Source organism: Lonchura striata, chromosome 6 (genome assembly GCF_046129695.1).
Source record: "Lonchura striata isolate bLonStr1 chromosome 6, bLonStr1.mat, whole genome shotgun sequence".
NCBI classification, from domain to species: Eukaryota; Metazoa; Chordata; class Aves; order Passeriformes; family Estrildidae; genus Lonchura; species Lonchura striata.
In genome coordinates this window covers 54,735,936-54,759,441 of record NC_134608.1, presented here as the reverse complement: position 1 = coordinate 54,759,441, position 23,506 = coordinate 54,735,936, and the positions used below count along the sequence as shown (strand labels likewise).

The 23,506-nt window shown below is 39.2% G+C and overlaps 1 protein-coding gene across 3 annotated transcripts in view; it reads right to left on the bottom strand.

The window, feature by feature from the left end:
* Positions 1 to 23,506, bottom strand: part of SHANK2 (SH3 and multiple ankyrin repeat domains 2) — a 270,317-nt gene that overhangs the window by 100,502 nt on the left and 146,309 nt on the right. For all 3 annotated transcript variants that reach the window (XM_077784360.1, XM_077784361.1, XM_077784362.1), the window contains 2 exons: positions 13,576 to 13,658; positions 11,807 to 11,931 (listed from right to left, as the gene is read on the bottom strand). In XM_077784360.1, coding sequence (XP_077640486.1) covers positions 11,807 to 11,931; positions 13,576 to 13,658 — 208 coding nt within the window. The remainder of the gene's footprint in view (positions 1 to 11,806; positions 11,932 to 13,575; positions 13,659 to 23,506) is intronic.

Below are 23,506 nucleotides of genomic sequence, written 5' to 3'. Positions count from 1 at the left end.
TGAGGTTCTGTAATTCCAAGTCTAAAGCTAACTTCCTTCCTTCAACCACTCCTAATATATCATAAAATCCCAAGAGAGCCATTCAGCAACAGTGTTAACTTGCAAATACAAAGTTGATCCTCAGGCTGATATCTTAAAGCTTTATTCTTCATCACAAAACATCTCAGTCTGTTAAACCATCAGATCAAAATGTCTCAGTAGGCTGATAGAAAAAAATAAACAATTTCTAATCATGTTTTTCCCCCATTTTCTTGTTTTCTCCCCATCTCTTTCAACTTTTGAGATTACATTTGTAAGAGTTTTCCTTCCTGATTTTTCCTCATTAGCAAGAAGATTGACAAATGAAGAGAAGGATGCTGGGATTACATATTACATTTCATCTATTTTTGGCCACTCTGTCTGATAGCAGCTCATCCACTACTTGGAGGATCTTACTCCAAATCAGAATGAAACACTCAAAGCCGAACTTCGCAAAAGATGACCACAAGGCAGCAAGACTGGATCTTACAAAGCCTTGTAAATACAGATTATCTATACTGAAAGCATCAAATAAAATCAACCCCTTCTTGTGCTAGAAGCAGATGGGGCTTGCAGAGAGCAGGATCATCCTTTGGGAATGGGTTGAGCCTAAGCTTGCACACATCACTCCAAACTCCACAATAAGCAAATTCTAAAGTCTGCAGACTAAAGATCTCATTTTATATTTTGTATATTAAGGACCAGATGGGCAGGAACCTTCCCACAACTACAGACCAAGTGATTTTTTAATGTCTGTCACTGTAACAGGGCAGTTTTCAGAGTAAACTTTGTGCTGAGAGAGTTCTCAGTGTACACAGGAGAGAACAGAAACCAACGTGAATCAAAACTAATTAAAATAATAATTCAAAAGAGACACTTCTCCCAAAGACATGACTGCAGTACAATAAAGAAATTGCTGTGCAAACATGACATATTTTATTGAAGACAGCATTTCTTTACTCGGATCCCTATGGACTGGAAACCAAAATCCAAAGCAGGAAGAAAAATGTTCCTTGTCTATAGAATATGATAAAATTGAGATATTAGAGGTGAAAAAAAAATACAAAACCAAAAAAAGACCAAATACAAAAAACCAACAAACCTCTGATATTCTCCCATAGAGACAAATAAATAAGAAGAGGAGTTTCCTAAGTATGGATTTGCACATTCATGTCAATTTGAAAGTTAATGCTTGGAAGGGGTCATACATCTCCCAAAAACTGCTGCCATGTCACTAATCTGTGCTGATTATGAGTAACTGTGTTAAAACTATCTGGGTGGATAATTGCCTGGCAGCAGCAGTTTTGCACATGAGAATGTTACTACAAAAAGTTAAAAATAAACATCTTTTACATCTTACTACATCAAAAGGTCTTTAGAAATATGTAAATTGGATTAATGACATTCATTTGTACATTAAAAGCAGCAAAACAGAAAATATAAAACTGCTTAAAATACCAAATGTTTTTTAATATTCAGAGAGTCAAGCTGAAGCTTCAATAGTAATCCAGCAATTAGATATGGGTTAGTATGCAAATGAAGGAGGAATTTCACTCATTAAAAATTCCTCTGTAATGTCAGGAAGGTGGCAATATTCCGTGTGGAAAACCTATTCTTGGTGACTTTTACAACAGTGTCAAATACTGTACCAGTTTCATTTTTATGTTCCAAGCCCTTCCCTGTTTTCTAAGGTTAAAGACAGAAATTACCCACTACATAATCCCTTCAGAGATGGAAAAACCTACCCATACAACCTTCCTACTCAGCAACAGTTAATATTAACATTAAAAGATCCTAATCTACCCAAAATGAATCAAACCTTCATTTCAATCTGCCTTGAAAAAGGCCAAGAAAAAGTCGGTGTCTGAATGACAAGATTCAGTGCTGCTTTAGGAGCACTTGAATAGCTTAGGGAGGATCCAGCCACCACATGCAGGCATCAGAAGACTCATCCACCATGGGAATGTTCTGAATCCAGTATTTCCAGCTCCAGTGAAGCAGCTGAAACATGAGCACTTGGATAAGGCAACTGCAGAAAGCGGGAACAGCCTCACAGAATCCTAAACTCCTGCAAGTTATCCCAACTTCTTTGCAAGGATAGAACCAGAGAATGGTTTAGGTTGAAAAAACCCTCAAAGATCACCGAATCCAACCACTAACACAGCACTGCCAAGGCCACCACTGACCCATGTGCCAAGTACCACCTCCACATGGTTTTTAAATTCCTCCAGCAATGGTGGCTCCACCACTGCTCTGGGCAGTGTCCCAGGCCCTTCTTTCTGGGGAGATATTTTGCCTAATATCCAATCTAAACGTCCCCTGGCTATTTCTTCTTGTCCTGTTCCTTGGGGGAAGAGGCAGTGGCTGTCATAGCCTTAAAATGGCAGCAGCTGCCCAATTTGGCATTATTTGCTACCATTAAAGGCATGAGCAAGTTTCTTTACTGTCAAAGCTGCCAAAGAGAAACACCAGGTCTCAGGCCTGAGGTTTTCACACCTTGACACGTGGAACAAGACTCATCCATAGAAAACTACCCTGATCAATCCCTTGGGGAGACCAAATAGGAAGAAGTTCAGGCACCCAGATTTGGGGCTATACCATGAGAAAGGAGCAAAAAGACCAAAGTTCTGAACAGCACTTCTGCAGAGGCTTGCTTGGGATACAAAGAAACAGGAAAAAAATTGCAGGAAAAGGAGCATTGGAGATGAATACTCCTAGTCTTTGAGTCTTGGATAACAGCTGCCTACATAATTTTCAGCTCTGAAGAACCACCACTTTTTTAGATGTGCACATGATTTCTATTAAATATCTCCAAACTATTCGAAAAATGCACAGGGAATTATGAGAACCAAAGAGCTACTCCCAGACAAAACCCATCTTCAATTCCATTTCCAATCTATCCGGTTTTGTACAAGCCAGCTCCAAAATAGGCACAGTCAATACGGTGTATTTAGATATAAAAAACAAAACAAAAAAACCAAAAAAACCCAAGAAACTTTTACAATAGATGTTTTGCTGGTCATTTAAGAACAAATTCCTCTAAAATTTAGGAGTTAAAGTGAGGCATAATCATCCCCAGTGTAAATAAACACACCAGTTAACAACTCACAAGCCTGTCAGCAATGAGCATGTCTTCTCACAAATCTATCTGGTACTGAAAAGTCACAGGTCGAGTCCATGAAAAACAATAGCAGTTGTTTGGAGAACAGTTCTGGAAGAAGCAATTGCAGTAAAAAATACTGGAGAGATTGATGTGGTGAAATAAAAAAGGATTCTTGCATTTTGCTGTTTGTATTTTTTTCAAATAAAATGCAACACAATCAACACAAGACTTGTATCTGCTCTGCAGATTTTAGTATGATATTTGTCCAGAACCAACCTTTTTTGTAACACGCTGTAAATAAACTCTTCCCTTGAATCTTTTTATGAACTTCTATGCCTTCAAATTTTCTCTTCATCAGCAAATAAAGGAACACTTGGGTACCTATTCTTATCCTGTCCTACACTCACTCATTCTTGAGAAACTTCTGTGTATTTGCCAGGACAATTTCCAGTGCTCTGATCAGCAAAGCTCTCAGAGACCTTCAAGTGCAACCACATCCAGAACGCAAAACAGAGGAGTCACCACCTGGCCATGAAGACAACACAGGAGATCCTATTTTGACCATGGAGAAATTATGTTTTTCTAGAAAGTGAAAATTTTCTACCACAAGACGAGAACAAGAAATCCATCTCTCCAGACAGCTGCCAGAATACATGAGGCAAAAACGAGGCAGTTAAAAATTATTATTATCCTTCATTGTTGTATGCAAGAGTCTCTGAAGATTCCTATCAGTGGCACAACAGGATGTAAAATGTTATTTCTAATCTCATTGATTTAAAGTACATTTCAATTTGCTTATTAGATGAATTTGCTGAGCCACACAGTCACAAGGCATAGGAAATGCTCTGAAAGTAGAGGAAAAAAAAAAACTAGGCAAGGATTCTTTGGAAAGCCACCTTCTCCCTCACTGGTGTGCTACAGAGTTGCACAGTAATTTCAGAGGAGCACAGCAGCTCTGAACAGGACGGCCACCATTTATTGTGATAACTCCAACACTGAATATTCCCATGTATTTACCATCTTAGCAGGAGAATAGCAATGGGGAAGGAAGCCTTCTCCTGCTCTTTTTAAGCAATTAATGGATTAAATCTGAACCCAGTCTTCTGTAGAGGGCACATGCTAGAGATTTTATATAAAAGGAATATTAATCAAAGGAATGCGGAGATTCTGCTAGACCCAAAAGTTCAGAACATCTTCAAACCATTTGAACTGAAGAAACACCATGCAGTGTTTCTGCAATCCTTAGCACCCACACAGAAGCAGTGGGGAGCCTGCTGTGTGTACCAACATTAGGGATTTATTCAACCCCTCTGAAACCTCGAGAACAGTTTAGGGAAAATCATTCCACAGTAAAGGTTAAAAGGGGATGACACTGAGGAAATCCAACCAAAACCACCTAAATTAATACAGTACATGTCCACTTACAGAGTTCTCATTTGCTTTTTCAGATTTGGAGATAATAGCAAAGATATATTTGCCTATTAGGGGTCCATGAGGGAAGCTATTTTTTTCAGAAAACTTGAAATTTTGAGACAGGGAGGGAGAGGAAGGTTACTGCTCATGAAGCCTATGATGATCAGGTGTTCCTAATCTTCCTTTTAACCTCTGCACAGTCTTGTGGCTCATGAAACACAAACAGCAGGTGAACTGAGCATTTCAGTGCCAGACAAATTGATTGGCAGTCTCAGAACAGGAAAAAGAAAATTGTCCATAGATAAAGGAAGAAACCATGACAAACACATGTGATAGTATTTCTCCTGCTTGTAAGATGCATGCACCTCCCCCAGAAAAAGGAAAACCAAAGAAAATAAAGAAGGAAAAATCCCAGATTTTTAGATTAGTTCTATCCTAAGCAATAGGAGTTTGCCAATTCATTCTCCACCATTTAAAACAATTCATCTGCTTTCCCTCACCTGCAGTTTTTCAGGTTTGTAGCAACATCCTGCGATTAAAACAAACAGTATTTTCTCTCCTTAAATACCAGGAACAAGTAGTGTTTTTCATATAGCTCCAATCCAGCAATCAGGTTTCCATAGTATCCAGAGACAAAAAAAAGCTAACGAGCTTCAGGGAAATTAATTTTAATAGAATGTCTTGGTAATTGCTCAACCACACCACAAAAATGGCATTTATTTATTTGGTGTTAGTTTTAATACTTAACCCCAGCATCTGAGAGCTGGAAATGGAAGAGATGCATTGTTCCTGTGCTATTTGAAGAGAGGCTGGACAGATTTTTGCACAAGTAAAGACCATCCAGAGCTGAGCTTTATGTGAATTACAGGATGGCCAAGGTGGCTGGATGCCATTGGATGGCTTCTAGGTGGCCAAGAAGTGGCTATTTATACTAAGCAGCTTAGCTTTATACAAATTTGCTATTTATAGAGAATTTTGTAGTAGGAATTTGGGGAAAGAGTGGTTTTCAAATTCACTAGGAGTCAGAAAGTTCCCTGTGGATATCTCCACACTCCATGTGCAGTCCCACGAGCTTGGGCAGAATCCCTCAGGAGAGGAATGTCAAGAAATTCTACTAAAATACTGTGGCATCCAGGCCAAAATGCCTTAAAACTGAAAATGGAGAACTGAATGAACACAGAGGTAGCTCTGGATGTTGTTGCTGTTATCACAATTTCTTGCAAATCCCCCTCTCAAAGAAGCATAAAAATGAGCTCTGAGTTTCAAAGAGCTACTTGTTAAATTTTGGGGAACCAGGAGTCCAGTATACACCTCATGGAGTGTCAAAGCTAAAGGAAAATGATTCCCAGTTCTGCTCAGAGCCTGGAAAGAAAAGGGCTTTCATTCTTGCCTGCTCTTTATTCTTATTTTTAAACATATTACTTGCTTGTGTATGAGTAACTGAGATCCTTTAAGAACCATATTATTTTTTGTCTGCCCATTTTCATCTATGTCAAAAAGAAAACAGTCTTCATAATGTATTTTTTAAATTAACCAAGATCTGTTCCTCTTTTTAATGATAACACTGGCACATTTGGAACACCGTCACTTCCTACAGGTTAGAGGATACACGTGAAAAACAGATAAAAAGAACAATCAGAAACAGTTATGTACAGTGGGTTTGTGCACATCCAAAGCATTCTGAGAGCACAATAATTTCACTCAGGTGCCACCATCGTCTAAAAACATAAATTAAGAAAAAACCCCTACCCAAACCCTCAGTTACTGAGTTTAAGTGGAGAGAAAGTAAAACACTTCTCCATTAAGTGAAAAATTAACTCCCTCAGTCAGACGCTGCACAGATACACCAGGCTGTTCCACACTTACACCACAGCTGCTCTTTTTCCAAGAGCCCATTGTCCCAACCCTCCAGTATATCAGGAGCTAGGAGAATTCCAAAAGCAAAACAGGAAGAAAATTTTCTTTGGACTTGAGAGCTTGCATTTTAGCAGTGTCAGGGGCTTACTGGTGCTTAATAGACAATTTACAGATGTCACCAAGAGGATGATGAGTAACTGGTTAATAGAAGTAAGTTTTTTCCTCAAATGGTTGGTTAAATCAAATTGTGTGCCATTTAAATATACAGATTTAAAAATAGTGGTGCCCAGCCTGGTGCTATGTACATATATAAAAAAAAAAAAAAAAAAAATCACAGAATGGTTTTTGTTGGAAGGAACCAAAGACCATCCAGTTCCAAGCCCCTGCCCTGGCCAGGAACTCCCTCTCCAGAAGCTCAAACACTGCAGTGCTGCTGCAGCTTTGGCAAAGCCCTCATCATTAAAAAGATGTTTGTAGAGTCGATCCAAACCCAAGGTAGGTGCTGTCTAGGAACAGAGCAGCTCCCAGCCTGGCTGTTCTCCTGCCAAACAGGAGGCTCCCCAGCTGGGCAGGAGCAGCAGCCAAGCTGGCAACAAAAAACCCTCCTGCAAGACACTGAACTAATGTGGACCTGACTCTGCTGGTCCCCTAGAAAGGCCTAAGTGTGACAACACTCTTATTAAAAATGGAGCTGGTGTCCACACTGCTGGGATGGGAGGAGAAAACTTTTAGTGCAGTGTGAGAATCCTGGTTCATACAAAGCCATCAACAAAGCCTCCACTTATTTCCAAGAGAGAAAAAAGTATCATGGGTCTCATGAATCTGCCCATGAGAAAAAACAAAACAAAAAAAAAAAAAAAAAAAACAAACCAAAAACAAAACAAAACAAAACAAAAATTTAGATTTCTATCTGGTAGTAGAAGCAAGCAGAGCTTACACTAGAAATAAGAAAACATACCCGGGGGTAATGAATGAAGATTATCAGAGGATGGGAAGGTTTCTTTCTTGCTAAAAGGATTGGAATCAGTAATAGCTGGATTTGTAAAACCACTAATTCACTCAACCACTGAATACCAATGTAAGGCATAACATTGCTAAAAATATTCATAATTACTAGAGTTTAAGCTACAACAATTAAGTCCAAAGTTTGCTTCCTACAACTGTTTTGAAGTTTGTATAAAGTGCTTATTGGAATAAAACCATTGCTAAATAGGCTTATTTGTGTATGAAGATGGGGTTTTTTTAGGTTTTTTTTTAATATTTCAGATTTTTTTAAATGTCTCCCTAAACCTTTATTGCAACTTCTTACATGCAGTCAGCAGACAGATATCCTTAATACAATGATAAAACAATGCTGTCTGTAATAAAACATTTATTTTCTACTCAAAATCAGTTAAGCAAAAGTTTGTACTAGTAAATTGTATAAGCTTTTGAGGATGAAGAAATGCAGGCAGTTATACTACAGATATTTTGCATGTTTTAGTACAAATACCACCTGAAGAGTTCTGCAGCAAAATGATGATATCTCTTATATTACCATCTCTGGATTTAATCCTCAAATTAAACCTTGAATTTTGCCCTTTTGTATTTATTTTTTAAATGAATAATTCACCAGGTTTGTCTAGTTTACATACTAACTGGAATGTAAATAAGCAGCCAAAAATTGCTATTTTATATAGCTATTCCAAAGACAATAACATTTCAATTTATCTAGAAAAATAAGGGATTTTATGGCACAATAATGCAAACTGAAATGCCTCATTTAGAGAACAAATGCATTGTTCTGGTAAAATATTGCAAAATTAACCTGGCTTACTGGATATTGATATTGTAGCATTATTGTTTGTGTGACAGGGAAAATCCCCACGAGCCACATCAGGCAACACCTGCAGAACAGCTGCACACTCACGGGGAAAACAAGAACAAAGAGTTAGCAATCCACTGGGGGTTAAATTTAAAAGACAATATATATCCTACCACATTAAAACCCTCCACAAAACTCTATTCTGAGTTAAAACAGGCCTTCCAGTTTAATGGATTTCTTTACTCAAAAATGGTTAGACTTGTTTATGTCATCAAAGCAAATCTCCAATACAACCCCACCTTCAAGAATTCTTGAAGTCATGTCTCAAGGCAGAACTCTGAATTTTTCCAAACTTGAGCACTTATAATATAGAAATCCAGTCATGATGAGTTATTAATGACCTACAAAGGAATTAGTGATGGTTGTAATTTTTAAACCCTTTTCTAATGGTGACTGTAGTATTTAGCACTTGGCCTAATATGTTGATTTATTTTTACCTATCATTTTAATCAGGCTGATATCAAGATTCAAGAAAACATCAACCAAAATAGTGAAAAATAACACATAGGGCAAGCTGTAAAATGTCAGTTATAACAACCAAATCATAACCATCCTTGTTTTCTGATTGTTCATCAGAGCTAAGAAAAAAAAAATCACATTGAATTTGCATCTCTTAAATTGCTTATGAAAGTCCATATCTATTGACAGCTGCCTCTAGCTCACTCCTTCAGCTCTAAAACTATTCCTGCACTTTTCCAGCACATTTGCCCTGTGCTCTATCCAGGAAAGCCACTACACACTTTACAATTTCTATCACAAAAACCACGGCTGGGTTTGAAGCGAGGAGGAGACAAACCACACACTGTCAGAAATTTCCATGGAGACTCTGTGAGCACGGTTTCCAAGGGCAAGTGTAATGTTCATCTCTGAAGTCTCATGTTAAAATTAGTTGTACAGGTTGGACAAATCAGGAAACTGCACAATTGATAAAAACTCAGTCATATGATAGCAATGCTAGCTGTTCCAGGTAATCCCTACTCCATTTATCTGCTGGAGCAAGACAGCACCTTTTCTTCCTTTTGTGTATGGATCTTTTATTTGTTCTGCTTCACACATATCAACCCCAAACATGAATTATTATAATACCTCATAGCTGATACTGAAGTTTTCCCTCCTCCAGAAGATTCCAAACTATAACTGTACACAAAGAAATGGTGCCCTGTCCTCCTACCCTTGTTCTCTGCAAAGAAAGGATCTATCTCCCCGTCAAACCTGTCTTTCCACAGTGAGGTTCCCCTCATCTCCATGACCCCGAGCCACCAAACCTCCACAAGCAAGAACGAAGCATCTGCTCTGCCTCTCATTTTGCTCCCTGCCAAACTGGACTCGCCCCTCCCTAATGCCCAGCGCCTGCCACAAGTGTTACAAACAGCATTAATTAGGATCCTGCTTGCCCATTAACTCTTTTATTATTCATGTGACATTTATGATAAATGCCTGATATTACTTACAAATGGTTGAGGTGGCACTTACACACAGAAGTATAAACTTCAGAGTCGTGGGAGAAATCATTTAGCAGCAAGGCAGGCTTACTATACCAGGGCCGACAACCACTTGCTGGCGTGAAAATTTAAATCTTTTAGTTCAACACAAAAGATAAAGTAGTTCGGCATTCCTAGAAGTGCAGGTGGACTTCTATTTCAATAGTCTTTTGCATCACTGTACATATCTCTAAAGAAGTTACTTTCTCCATCCAGCCAGGGTTGTGCACTGCATGTTGGCCATAAAACAGAAAAAAAAAAATCCTGCCTTTCTCCAACAGAAAAGGCTCCTGTAACAGCCAAGTTGTCATTTCTCAGGATTATCATATCCTCTTAATTAAGTTGCAAAATTCAGAACGGAATAACCCCGATGAACATAAATTACACAGAAATGGATTTGATTTGCATGTAATAATGGCTTCTTTCAGAATTAATTACAAATATGCTGGAGTATGGATTAATGTCCTCCTGATTCAGCACTGTATGTGCATGTTTAGCTGCTCTTCTAAGCAAGGGCCAGGAGTAAATTGTCTAGACAATTAATTTTAATTCTTCTCTCATTTGCAAAAAAAAACCAGTAAAGCTTTGTGCAGAATCAGCTACCCAGCCTTCTTCCACCCCTTCAAAGATCTTAAAAAAAAAAATAAAAAAATTCATGGGCATATTTGTCATTCCATGAGGAATTAAGAAATTAAATTGCACATTGTTCACCATCAATGCTATCTGTGCAATCTGCCAGCACAGACTCTTCATATTTCCTGTGGATTAAAAGCCTAAGAAGAAACCCACCTCCAAAAATAGAGCCTTGCTTCAGAACCCCACCTAACAGGAACAGGGAGAGCTTTGGAAGGATCCCTGCCCAGATATCGCAGCAGTTCCATTTGTAAGCTGGTCTCTAATGCTAAATGCTTCTTCTTAAGTAAACAAACAGCAAGCAATATGCTTGAAGACTGAGATAAAAATGCATATCTATTTACTTTAGAAGCCTGCAAAACCTGGTCTTTCATGGCTACAGTGTGAGGAAGTGGTGCAACTATTTAAATTCAATCGCCATGGGAGTTCAAGGCACACTCCAAAAAAAGCTGCATGTTGTACCCTCTCCTGGGTGCAAAAGCCAGCTCTGCAGAAATAAATATTGTAACACCAGAAGTATTTTACCAAACCATACATGAGCCTGAAGAACAACACATCAAGTAATGCAAAATCAATAACTCTTACAGACAGGGCTTGACCAATCCATCCCAAAAGATTTATATTCAGTACCAAATTTCACAGAACCATAGCATCCCTGTGTTGGTCATGAAGAGATTGTGGAGAAAGGAGGAAGAAAATCTCAAATCATGATTTTGCTGTAGACTTGCAAACCAGAGACCAGCAACACTCAAAAGGAGAGCCGACTTTTTAAACAAAACCTAAAACACCAACAAAAAAATCCTCCAAAATATCAGACATGAAGATATTTTTGGCATGAATGGAGTATTTAAATATACCCTTTTTATATTGCAGTATAAATTACTGCAATAACATTCATTGTTTTTTTTTTTCTTTTTTGTATTTCAGTGTAGTGTTGGAAAAATTCAATTTCAAGCCAAAGTAACTTGCTTTATTCTCCACGGTTACTAAATGCCACTGGACCATGGATATTTCTGAGTGCAGAAATAGTTGCATAAAAAGACATTAATTTTGGTTGCTCCTTAAAAATATTTAGGAGAAACCAGAACTGATAACCCTAAGTAAATATTGAAATTCATCTAAATTTCAATAACTGAAAGAAGACTATGCCCTCCCAGATTACACCCTAAGAATACACCTCCCAGGTATCTCAGAGTGCATTCCCAAAGGACAAAAAGATCAACCAGAAAATTCCCAGCCAGCCTGACCATTGTTCTCTGTCACTGCTTTCTTGAATGCTGCATGAAGTTTTAAATTGATCAAGTGAAGCACATCACTGGTGTTAGCCCACAGAACTTGCTCAGAGGCATCCCACACTTTTCCCAGAGTCAATTCTCCACCGGGAACATCACTCTTTCCCCAACACAGCACTGAGAATCAAATTTCAGGATCTCCTACCTCGATCAAAAAGTCTCCAGTTCTCAGGCCAGCTTGCCATGCTACTCCCCCTTCATCCACAGATTCCAAGTACTGCAAAGCAGGAAAGGCTGGAGTTGGGGTGAATTCTTCAATTGGTGTGTCAGCTTTAAAAATAAACACCACATTAAAAAAAGAAAGTTATGGAGTGCTTGCAAATACCACTTGACTACAGGCCTATCATTGGCCATTCTGATTTAGGGTTAAAAAATGGTGGGTGCTGGTAGTGAGACTGATGTGCCTCACGGGAGCTCAGGATGCTGGGGACAGAGTGCAACCCCCTGCAACAGCAATCCACAGGTCTTCCTTCCAGAGGGGGAAATACCTGCTCCTTTCCTGACAAAAACCAAATCAAGCTGCACCAGATAATAGCTGGGTTCAGATATTCCAGGATATTCAGTATTGGCTCAAGTAACCCTTTTGTGTGCCTGGCAGAATGCTGTAACTCTGGCAACATCCACCTAGAAATGAATTATGTGCTGGAGACAGGAGAGAGCATCTGGCCAAACTAGGAGGCTGGGGTGGGTGGCAAAGGATGAAAAAAAAAAAAAAATCAACGAGAATTTTTTTCCCCCTCCTAAATTTAGATGTGCATAACAAAGAAGAGACCAGAAGAAATCACTTTTTAGGACAGGAGGCACAGCTGGTCCTTTGACAGCCCTGCCTGCCCCTGTGTCATGTACACAGACAGGCAGAGAAGTCCTTGAGTCTTTCACCTGAGCTGCCCCCGCTGCTACAGAGAAAATCTGGGGGAAACCGCTGGGCTCAGCCAGAGGGAGTGAGCCCTGCTCAAAGCACTGATAACCCACACCAATGCTCAGAGATAAGGCAGTGCCTTGGGCTTCCCTGCTTCAACGCCAAGCATTTCATTTGGCTAAAACTGGCAAAGCCTTCCCAGCCCTGCAAATCCACGGTGGCACCAGTTTAGGTTTAGGGGTGGGGAACAGAGAAAGCAAAAGCCATGTCCCAAGAATGAAGACATGGAATAATTTTCATGCTCAAGCAAAGCAAGGGAGAACCCATGTGAAATAAGGGGGAGCAAGAGATGGGACATACCATCACACATATATATATATATATTCTTTTATAAAATACAAAGGGAGCAAACTACACTGCAAGTTAAAAAGCAAAGTATTAAATAGCATGCCTTTTTAACTCATAGGAATGCCACCATGATTGATTTTAGCCTACGGAGAAGTGCTGTGCAGCTTAATATGAACAGCTTTAAAAATGAGCAGCACTACAGGCCATGCAACATACGTGCAGCTTCTCAAGATACAAAAAAAATCATATTTTCATACTAAAACTGCACCAATGTCACCTTGCAGAAGATCCACACCTATTTTAAACAAAACATCCCTCTCTTGTCTATTCCTATTCACAGCCCTATTTAATCGGGCTGGCATTTGAAATAAAGCAGCAGTTTTATCAGGAAAGCAGGTTTCCCACAGTTAAGTAAATGGCACAGCAGAACAGATTAATGGCAAAATACTACATCCACCAGCATGAGAAAAACACAGGCAAAACTTTCTCCCCCCAGAACGATTATGCAGTGCTTCTCCTATGTAAAAATGCAAACTGCTTCACAGAGAAGGCACCGAAATCCATCGGAGTAGTATAGCATACAGAGAATCCTGTTGTCTAGCAACCAAGTGCACCAAGAATAATTCCTGCTTATATTCCGAGATGTATAAATTTCTTCATGCTACTGCACATCACACACACACACTCACACACACAGAAGCACATACCTTTTGCCCCTCTGAGCACAAATCCAAATCCTTCATTGTCTTTTTTCTGCAGGACCACTGCCTTTTCTTCTATTATGCAGTCACTGTAGAGAGAATTCCGAGGATAGCGACCATTATTACATCCCTTCATCACCACTGTAGTAGCTGCTCCTCCAGTGTGCAGGTTCATCATCATCACAGCCCGTTAATCAAATAATATTTCAGTAACCAAGCATGGGAAAATATAGAACAAATAGCAGCGATGGGAAGACAAAGACTAAGCTGGATGGTAAAAGAGAACATGACAAAGCAACTTAAAAGGAATAAAAAAGGCAGAGAGGAAAAGGAAAGAAGAAGAAATCATGCATGGTGGTTTGTGTTCTATATGAATGACTGGATGAACATGTGATCATGTAATCTGTGGGCTAGCTAGGACTCTAAAAGGAAAAAAAGTGAACTGAACGACAGTATCATTAATAAACTCCTCAATCGTGGATGTACCAGATGCATCTTCTAGTGAAGCCAAAATGAAACCAACCAGAAGAAAAATGAGGCAGCATTTTAAATTTAAAGATAATAAATTATGATTTTCTATTAGCTAACTAAAAGGCACAAATATATTCTGAAAGCTATGCCTTGCATCAAAAGCCCTTTTTCAATCCTATTGAATGTTGCATGCTGCAAGAATCCCACATGATCATCTGACAGCCTACAATGCTAACAACGTGCAGCTGCCTTGGCGTCATCAAGCACAAATTTCCACAGCATCAAGAATCTGCATAATTGAAATAGTAACAAGGCATGCACAAGCAGGAAAACACATTTTCTAAGGAATATTTCCTGTCTCCTGATAAACAATTAATATAATAAAACAAGGAGATGGTGTAAAGGACTATTTATGTAAGCAGTCTTCCCTTAAAGAGAAAGTAGCCTTAGGAATCTCACTCTCATTGGTTAAGATAGAAGTAGAAGGTAGATGAAGAAAATGCACAAAATGAACATTAAAATGGGACCTTTCAGATACAGGGAATGATCTGCAAAAGCCTAGTGTTCAATAGCTTTCATTAAACATGAAGTTACTAAAAATAAGCTCAAAGCAAAAAGAAAAAAAAGAAAAAAATTTCAATGCTCTTTTGGGTACCAATTGCACAGCACAAGTTGCAGGGGTTAAGTTCATGAATTGTCAGCACTGCAAACTATGCTGCTTTAAAATACCTACAGAACTAGTTCAGATAGAAAGAGTATGAGCAAGTTTGCTTTCCTTAATTTTTTACTAGCCAACTTCTGTTCCCACTGGTCTGGTACAGAATCCAGTCCCCAAAGCAGTGAATGCAAGGAGAGACTAGATCTGCCTCAGGGCCATTAATAATCCCCAGGGGGAGGAGGAAACTAAATAAAGAGAAATTGCTGTGACCTTTTTATTTAAAGCTCTGAACAAAGAGAGGGATGATTATATCAGGACACCAATGGACAGCCTCCAAACTCCAGATTTTTTGTGCATCACAGACCATCCTTTTGGTGCCTTTCCAACTCTGCGGGATGAAACTTCCTATGGCTGCTGAAGCGATGATGTAAGGTTATCTTCCAAATTGCAGAGTGCTTAACACCACACATGAATTCAAAATGCCACAGCAGTGACTTTGTGGGCAAGAGACGGTCTCCATCAGCACCAAAAGTTTTTGTATTCTCAACTTATTGTAATTTACTGTGCATTTCAGACATTTCCTGTTCTTACAGGTAAAAAACTTCTGCTTCTTGAGAAAGCTCAACACCTTCCTGCTCAGGGATATCAGGATGGGATGGAATATGCAGCTCTCAGAGCCCACTGCAGCTCTCCATCAACATCCTGTTATTCTAGAAACTGACTGCTCCTGCCAGTGCATTGGCTTATTTCACTCATTTCACCATCACGTTCTCAAGGTGGGTTCCTGTAGTTATCCACTGAAGAGTCAGTGTAATTTTTTTTAATACTTGGTCAAATTAATAAAACCTATTCCCTTCAAGTTACATTGTAACCAATCAATAGTTTAATAGAGCTTAGAAAGCAACTTCTGAGATCCTAATTATAGCAAGAGTTTGGTTCAAAGAACTCCCTCGTGTCCCCTCCCCAAATCCCACTCTTGTGTCATTTCATTTCCATATAGAATTCAAGAATTCAGAAGTTTATCAGCTCAGGAAACTCAGGATCAATTCTCCTGTTCTACATCCAAAAAAAAAAAAAAAAAAAAAAAAAAAAAAAAAAAAAAAAGGCATCCAGGATCCTTCCAGAGCCAGCTAATGAAATGGATGGGCATTGTCAAGTCAGGCTCACTTGATTCTAATGTACAGATTAAAGGTATAAAAACCACTTCTGATTTTCTTCTCATATACAGCACATCTATTCCAGAAACTAACCAGTGTTATGCTTCAGTTCATGTACTGAAAGTGGGGATGCAAACTGCCAACATTTTACAAAGTTACATGCAAGGGGGAGGTGAGAGGGAAGGGAGGGAGAAGCACATGATTTTTTGTGAGAAAACACACAAAGTGATCTCTATTATTTGACAAATACAACTTCCTAATATACAGTGGCAGTTATAATGAGAACAGCATTACAGCCTGGAAAGTAAAAAGACAGGCTTGAAAAAATCAGACGTGTAGCATTTCTTCTCAATTGTGTTCCCTGGGAGTAGGAAACCTGCAAAAATCCTATGGCTTGAGTAGCTCAAACTTGTTCAAGAAACCACAGAAAGCAAATTGATTCTCCCCAAATACCTCAGTGCTGCAAAGAACCAGCAGCAGGAAAAGGGGGGCACAGAAGCACCCAAAAATATTAACTGAATTTACAACCTGCACACCCTTTCTCCCAGAAAAGTTGCATTCCCAAGAAAAGGGGGCAGAAGAGGGGCAGAGTTTTACCTCTGACTCTTTGCAGTGCTGCTTTTTGCTTGCTTTGTCACACCAGGGCTCTCGGTGCCAGCCAGGGTGGACTCTCCACCAAAGGTCTGTTCCCAGGCCACCTGCTCCTGGCAGGCAAAATGGTGCCAAATGTAAAACTAGGTCAAAATTTCTCCCCCATAAGCCTTCTTGGCAGCGTCTTTTTGATCCTGAAGGTGTTGTAAATACCTAGCAGCAGAACAGGCTAAGGCAACCAGTGACAAATGAAGGTGGCATTACATTAGGAGCCTGCTTAGAGGCCTGAGTTCAAGCAAGAAGAGGAATTTCTTCCCAGGCTCTTTCAGTACAATGCACAGCTCTGTGTGAGACCAAGCAGCCCCTGTTATCTGTGATATGCCAAATTTCAACAGGTGAAATACCTGAAGTCCATTTCTGTCCCATCCCAAACCAAAATGAAATAGCTTCCCTTTCAGAGACAAGTCCTCAGAATATGGCCAGTTCCACATGATGGTAATAAAAGTAGTAATTCTAAAATCAATAGCTCATTATTGATATAGGCAAACCCTGCTTTGACTTTGGGCTGTTTAAGGCCAAGATTCATTGCAGACAAAGTTAAATGTAAAAGGCATCCTATCAAGTGCAGGACATTTCTTTGTGGAGCACAGTCATAAAACTTCAGGTCAAAATATCAATGTAAATCTCTGCTTTACTCAAGCAGTAGATATTAGAAAACATGCTTGTTCATCAGCTCATGTAGTTTCCTTAACAACTTAAGGCTCAAGAACTGTGCAGAGCTGTTGCAATTTCCATAATTTTACAGATTGACCAATAGATAAAGGGTCAGACAGATATGCAAGTTTTGAACTCGGCACTGTTCCATATAACCACCACCATTTGTGTGGGCTTTTCTAAACAGCAGGAATTTCTGCTTTGCTAACAGCCCATTATGATAATATCTGAGGAAGGAAGGAGAAATGTCACGTCTTTCATAAAAACCTATATGAAGAAAATAAAGGTTGGAGTGCAGGTTCCTGCTGGAGGCAGGCCCACAAAACCTGGCTTCCTGTTCTCATCAGGGATAACTACACCCTATCTTAAGGCATGACTTATTCCACAAACTAAAATACTAAATTACAGAGGTGGAAACTATCAGGACTACAGGATGTGTTTAGGTAAGTTTGTATCAAATGTTCCATTGCTGATTTCAATCTGAAAAATACCAAGTAGAAGACAATACGCTGGAAAGTATCACCATTATCTGGAAACAAAAGTGGCTATTTGGTATATTGCCAGTCTCTCTCTAAGGCAGAAGAAAAAATGAATGTAAAATGGAATTATTCTCCTGATTCCCTGCAGTCATTCATCCCCTGGAAACATAATCTGACCTTTTCAGCTTCAGTAGCCCAGGAGTCCACAAGCCCTTCAGTAAGGACTTGCTCTCCCCTTGAGTGAGAAGTGGAGCTGGCTCTCTCCAGGTTCACTTCTTTCAGTTGGCCAAGTAAATCTAAGTCTCTTCATTAGCCCTTCTTCCTCTTTTCAGCACTCTTGCAATTGCAATCTTTTGGAAAGATCTACAGAGCTCACAACTAGATACATCCTAGAAGAATCAAGTGTTCTGCCAGGTGCAATAAAATGATATCTAAATCATTCTATAAATTTATATGCAATGTCTGGAAGCAGTCATACTAATTCCTTTCAGGATAAGACAGCCAATTTATGGTGGTTATGCTCAAGCCAGAGAAGGGAGAATTTGGGAAATCTGTTCAAGAGGAGGAGCCCTTTGTACATTATCCAACCGTCAATCTGTTAAAGGCACACCAAAAATATTTTTTTCCCTTTTTTCAGGAAGTAACCTGTCCTGATACCACATAAAATGGAAGTTATATCTACATCAAACCTTATTGTAGGATATAGCAAACTTTCAGTGGGAAAACATTTCCTGTTACTGCTGGAAGGGGTCAGCCTTACAATTTATAGTCAACTACTCTAATGGCTTCAGCAAAATTGGCTAATCCTACTAATTAAGGCCTTCAAGATTAATGAAGACACTTTCTGTGATTGCTCAAGTTTCTCAGGCATCAATCATCCACTTTTAGGTCTCACAGAAGAGTTCCCACAGCTCTCCTGTGTCAGGCACAGCAGCAATCAGTTGCTCAAGAGGTAGCAGCTACAGCAGCGAGTGGGTTCTGTGCATAGCAGATAGGAAAGCACACAGGCTGTCCCTAAAAAACCCACTGGCAACCCAAACAGAAACAGCAGCCAGCTAAATAGTCAAACTCAGTGACCTCTCCCTTCACAGCATCCTAGGATTCCAGAATTGGGGGGGGTTGGCCCACTCTGTACAGCTGATCAATGCTGATGTCTTACATGACAAGTCTAATGATTTTCCTTTAGAATACATGTTTATCTGGAAGTTTACAGCAAGCTGTGTTTGGGAGGAAGAAAATATTTCCAGATAGATGGGTCAGTACTTCAGCACTTTCCTCATGGCAGAGAAAACCAAGCATTAGAATAGAAATACTGGAGAGAAGTAAACTTTAATTTGATAAATTCCTTACTAGACAGCTGAAGAGAAAAGTCCAAGGAGTATTATCATGGTACAATATCTAAAATATAACAGAAGGGATGAAAAGAATCACTTAGAACTAAAAATTCTCCAAGTTGTTCTGCTATTTCATTAGAAAAAATAAACTGGAAAATTCAGGCTGCATATGGAAGTGCAGCATGGATCTCAGCTTCACAGGTGCTCTCAAAGAAATCCAAGAGCAGAATCTTCACAGGCACAGACAACTGGTTATGTGCCAGTGCCTGACTGGCACAGCTGGCACTCAAACAAAAAACCCAGAGAAGTCTGACAGGATCACCATTGCCCCTGCTTGCACTGTGCTCCTCCCTGGCTTTATAATTTGTGGCAAACAATTTCAAATTGCAACAGAAAAGACATGGTCTAATTTGTCCTTGGTAAACTTGGCATAGCTGTGTCTTCCTCAGCTGGCTATGATCAAGCCAAATAAAGAAACAGGAAAAGAAGAAAGACTGCTCCAGCAATACTCCTGTAACCTCCCCATATTCATATATTTGTCTTTCCAATCTCCTGTACCATTGCTGTTTCTCCAGAGTTAGTAAACAGCTCTTGGAGCTCTTTGATCATGAGAACAGCAAGGCTGCAGATTTTGCTTTGAAATCCGATGATGAAAGAGGAATATGTCAAACTGTGGTGTTTTAAAGACATGGACATATTCTCCAGTTCTGGATCTGTACTGCACAGTGAGGGAATCACAGGCTCCAGTAAAACCTCATAGCACATCTTCCACCTAAAAAAGGTGTTTCATTCACACTTCTAAACAAGGAATCAAGCCAAATTTATTGGATTTTGAATACTTGATACTCTGGGTGAAAAAAGAGCAGTTCTTCACTAAGTCCCCAAACCCACACTAATGTCAGCCAGGAAGGGATTTAGTAAGAACTAGGAAGTCAGAATGATGGTGCTGCTTTTTCCAGCCTGTGATCAGCAGAGGTGCCCAAAAAAAAAAAAAAAAATCAACAAAAAACAACCACCATTACAAGAAGCAACCTATCTTAAAGAGAGTAACAGTGCTGTACACTTCAATGGGTTTATGCTACAAAGCTTTGCTAAAAACCATAGGTTTAAAAGAGAAATATTGAATTCCACAACAGAAGAGCACAGTAGTTGCACAATTTCTTTATGTAGAAGCAAGGAGAAACTTTGTCTCTTTCTCTCCCCCTCAGTCCACATTCCTTTACTCAGCTTTTAATTACACTCATTATCATATTTTTGGTGTTCAGGAAAAGAGGGTAGCCAATCTAAAGTAATTCTTTTCAAATAAATTCATTTGGATACTGGTACTTGTAGGTTGTTCCCTGGTTTCACCTTATGTGCTGAAACTGCAACAAGTAAAGTAAAATATTGATAGAGCAAATCAGGAAGTCGACTTCCTGGAAAGAGAAATCATCCAGTAAAAGTCTGATTCTATATTATGTAGGAATCTCAGGATAGGATATGAAGGCAATAAAAAAGTCAGTGGTAAGTTCATAATCCCAAGCAAATTTTTATATAGGGTATATATGTACCATATGTATGGATATATTAATACCCATGTATGAATATCTTTATACACATTCACAAAAAAACAAGTATTTTAGCATTTTAAAATAGAAACGTTATTATTCTTTCACATCTGCACTGGTAGAGAGAAAACAAAAAATCATTGGGGGTGAGGAAAGCAGCAAAATGAACTTAAAAGTTTAATTCCTCTGTATTAATTAATTTCATTTTTCTTTTAAAAATGAACAGCCATTTCAAACATCACACGTGACAAACTGAAAACCAGACATGAGACATGCAGGCAGGAGCCCTCCTGCTATGGAACAGGAGAGTTTTATAGGCCGGGGTCCCTCCAACTTCTTCACATAAATGTTCTACCTAGCACAGGAATATTTTGGTTCCAGCAAATTCCTCTTGCACCCGATACTTATCAGTAATTTTCAGTTTTATTTATCAAGTATTTGAGCAATGTGAGCCTGGACTGTGAAAATATTAATATTCATTGCTAATACAATGAGCCTTGGGCAAACAGGCTGAACAAACACTCACATATGTTCAGGTAAACAGGATATTTATCTAATAAACACTTTACTGTTTAGGTTTGTATTTTCCTACCCCAAACCAGCTGCAGTACCAACCTCTGATGTTGGCATCAAACCACGGAGAAATAGGGATTTTCTCCCTAATCATCTTAACATATAAAGTATTTAGATAAAAGGAATATTAATTATAGATGTTAAACCCACTGGTTTTTTATACAGTTTTTTTTAGTTCATAATTTTTCTGCTGTTTTTGCTAAAATTGGTCATTATTATCACAGACAACCTCAGTAGCAAGGAGAGGAACATGTTCAGGGTTATCAAACAGGACAAGTAAAAGGCAGAACAAGGGAAGTAACTTCAATCACACCTTGGGTTTAAGAGAAAATAAACAGAAAGTGTTTTATTAACACTTTAAATGTGCTACAAGCCCTTTAAGGTAGCAGTGTGACTTGAAGTCTTTGAAACAATTATTAAACTTGCGGTACATTTTGGTATCATAACTCCACTTGCTCCAAGAGAGTCTAAACAAAAATAAGCTACAAAATAGGGGAAGAAAACAGGTGATTTCAGGACTGGTGACAAACATGAGTTTTAGATTAGTTTTAAGGGATCCTTCAAGTTTTGCATCACACCCTGTTTGCTCTGATGAGCAGGAGGAATTATCATCCTCCAGTCCTGCACTCCTTGGAAAATGAACACAGCCCTGACCACAAGGAGTGTTAGTAGCCCTGACTGTACATTTCAGCTTTACAGATGTAAGTATTTCATTTACAAGTCTGCATTGTACAGAAGAGTACAGTGCTTAAATCAATGTTAAACACACTGCAAATTTTTATGACAAAAACGTTATGCCTTTAGTACATAACTTACAAGTTTGAATTTCTGTCTCAAAACAAATGAGGCCTCAACAAAGGCATAGTTTTTCTGAAAGCATCTTTATTCTTCTCCAAGAGCTTTAAAAATACAGTGCACAGTGAGAAACTTTGATTTTCTAGGATTTTGCACAAAAGAGCTGTATAGGTGACATGAATTACAGTAAAATTTTTACATATCCCTTTAAAAATCCTGACTAATCACATTATTTCCCAGTCTCATTAACATCAGAAAGAAGGTGGCAGCTCTACCTTCTTTTCTGAAATATATTCTCCCTCTCCATTTCTCTAATTGCACTAAGCCCTTGAGTTATTTTAAGTCTACTCCAAATTTTGCTTACCTGCAAGACAAAATGTCCATCTTAACAGCTGTCCTGCCTCCCAACATCATTATTTTCAGCAATTCTGTCAAAGCATGGCCCATTTAGCCCAAAGTGCTGGTAGCAGTGAAAAAAAATCACTGACTTTACAATTTTATTTAAATTGGCCATGACTTATCTTAATTATGTGAATGTTGAACTGGAACCTGTCTTTATTGCCCCCTTGCCTTTCACATTCAGCTCATTGGTTGCACTGATGTGGAATTTCTGGGAACATGAAGCTTTTTTACCTTGTCTCCAGAACACAAAAAATAAATGTTGGTTTACCACTTTAAGTCAGTTCAGATGCACAGATTTTAATGTATTTCGGAATTTATGGTGCTGGATGTGGTTGTAGTAGAGGTATAAACTACTTCTTCCATATGTGCAACTACTCCAGGTTTGGATGTGCTGCTCTAAAGGATCCCACATTCTACTCAGTATCAGCCCTGGTTTTCAACTGGAGCACCAAACTCTTAATTATGTTATCTGGGCCCTATAAAAAAATTAGAAGACACGTGGGTAACAGGGTTTTTTTCCTTCTAAAGATGCAGTAGCCTCTTTTTCTTACTGCACATATTCAACACTTACTATTCCTCTGCTCAGAACCTTGCCATGAACTCAGTTTTTGTGTAACACTTATCCCTTAAAGCCAAGCTTTTGTTGATACATTTTAGTGCTTGTCAGACATCATCTCTCCAAAAGCAGACTGACTTTTTGTGTCAGAGAGAGCAGGGAGCCCCAGCAGCCTCACCAGCCACTCAATTGGTGCATCTGCCAATCATTCCCATGGAGCACCCCTAACATCCACGAGGATGGAGAGAGCATCTGCTCCTGGCTCAGGGAAAGAGGAAGACTTTCAAAGGGCTTGGATAAAGCCCTGCTCTGTCCAGTAGGTTCCTGGCATTCAGCAGCAGCCCAGGCTGTGGATTTAAGTCTGACACACACGGGACTCAAGCCCAGACCTCCCTTAGTCCAGGTGAATGCTCCACCACCAGCTGCTGTTTGGTCTTTAGCTGCTCCTTCTTTGCTGGGTTCAATTCCATTTCTCAAAGAATCACAGCTCCAGCATATCTGGCTTGTCCCAGGATGAACAAGGCACCCTCCCCCGACACCTTCCTTTTGCACCACCAAAGAGACCGAGCATGAAAATCCACCCCTTTCCAATCTGGGATTATTTCAGCTTTCAAGAGGAACAAAACACATACTCTGCCTGCCAGCCACCTTGAGAATGTT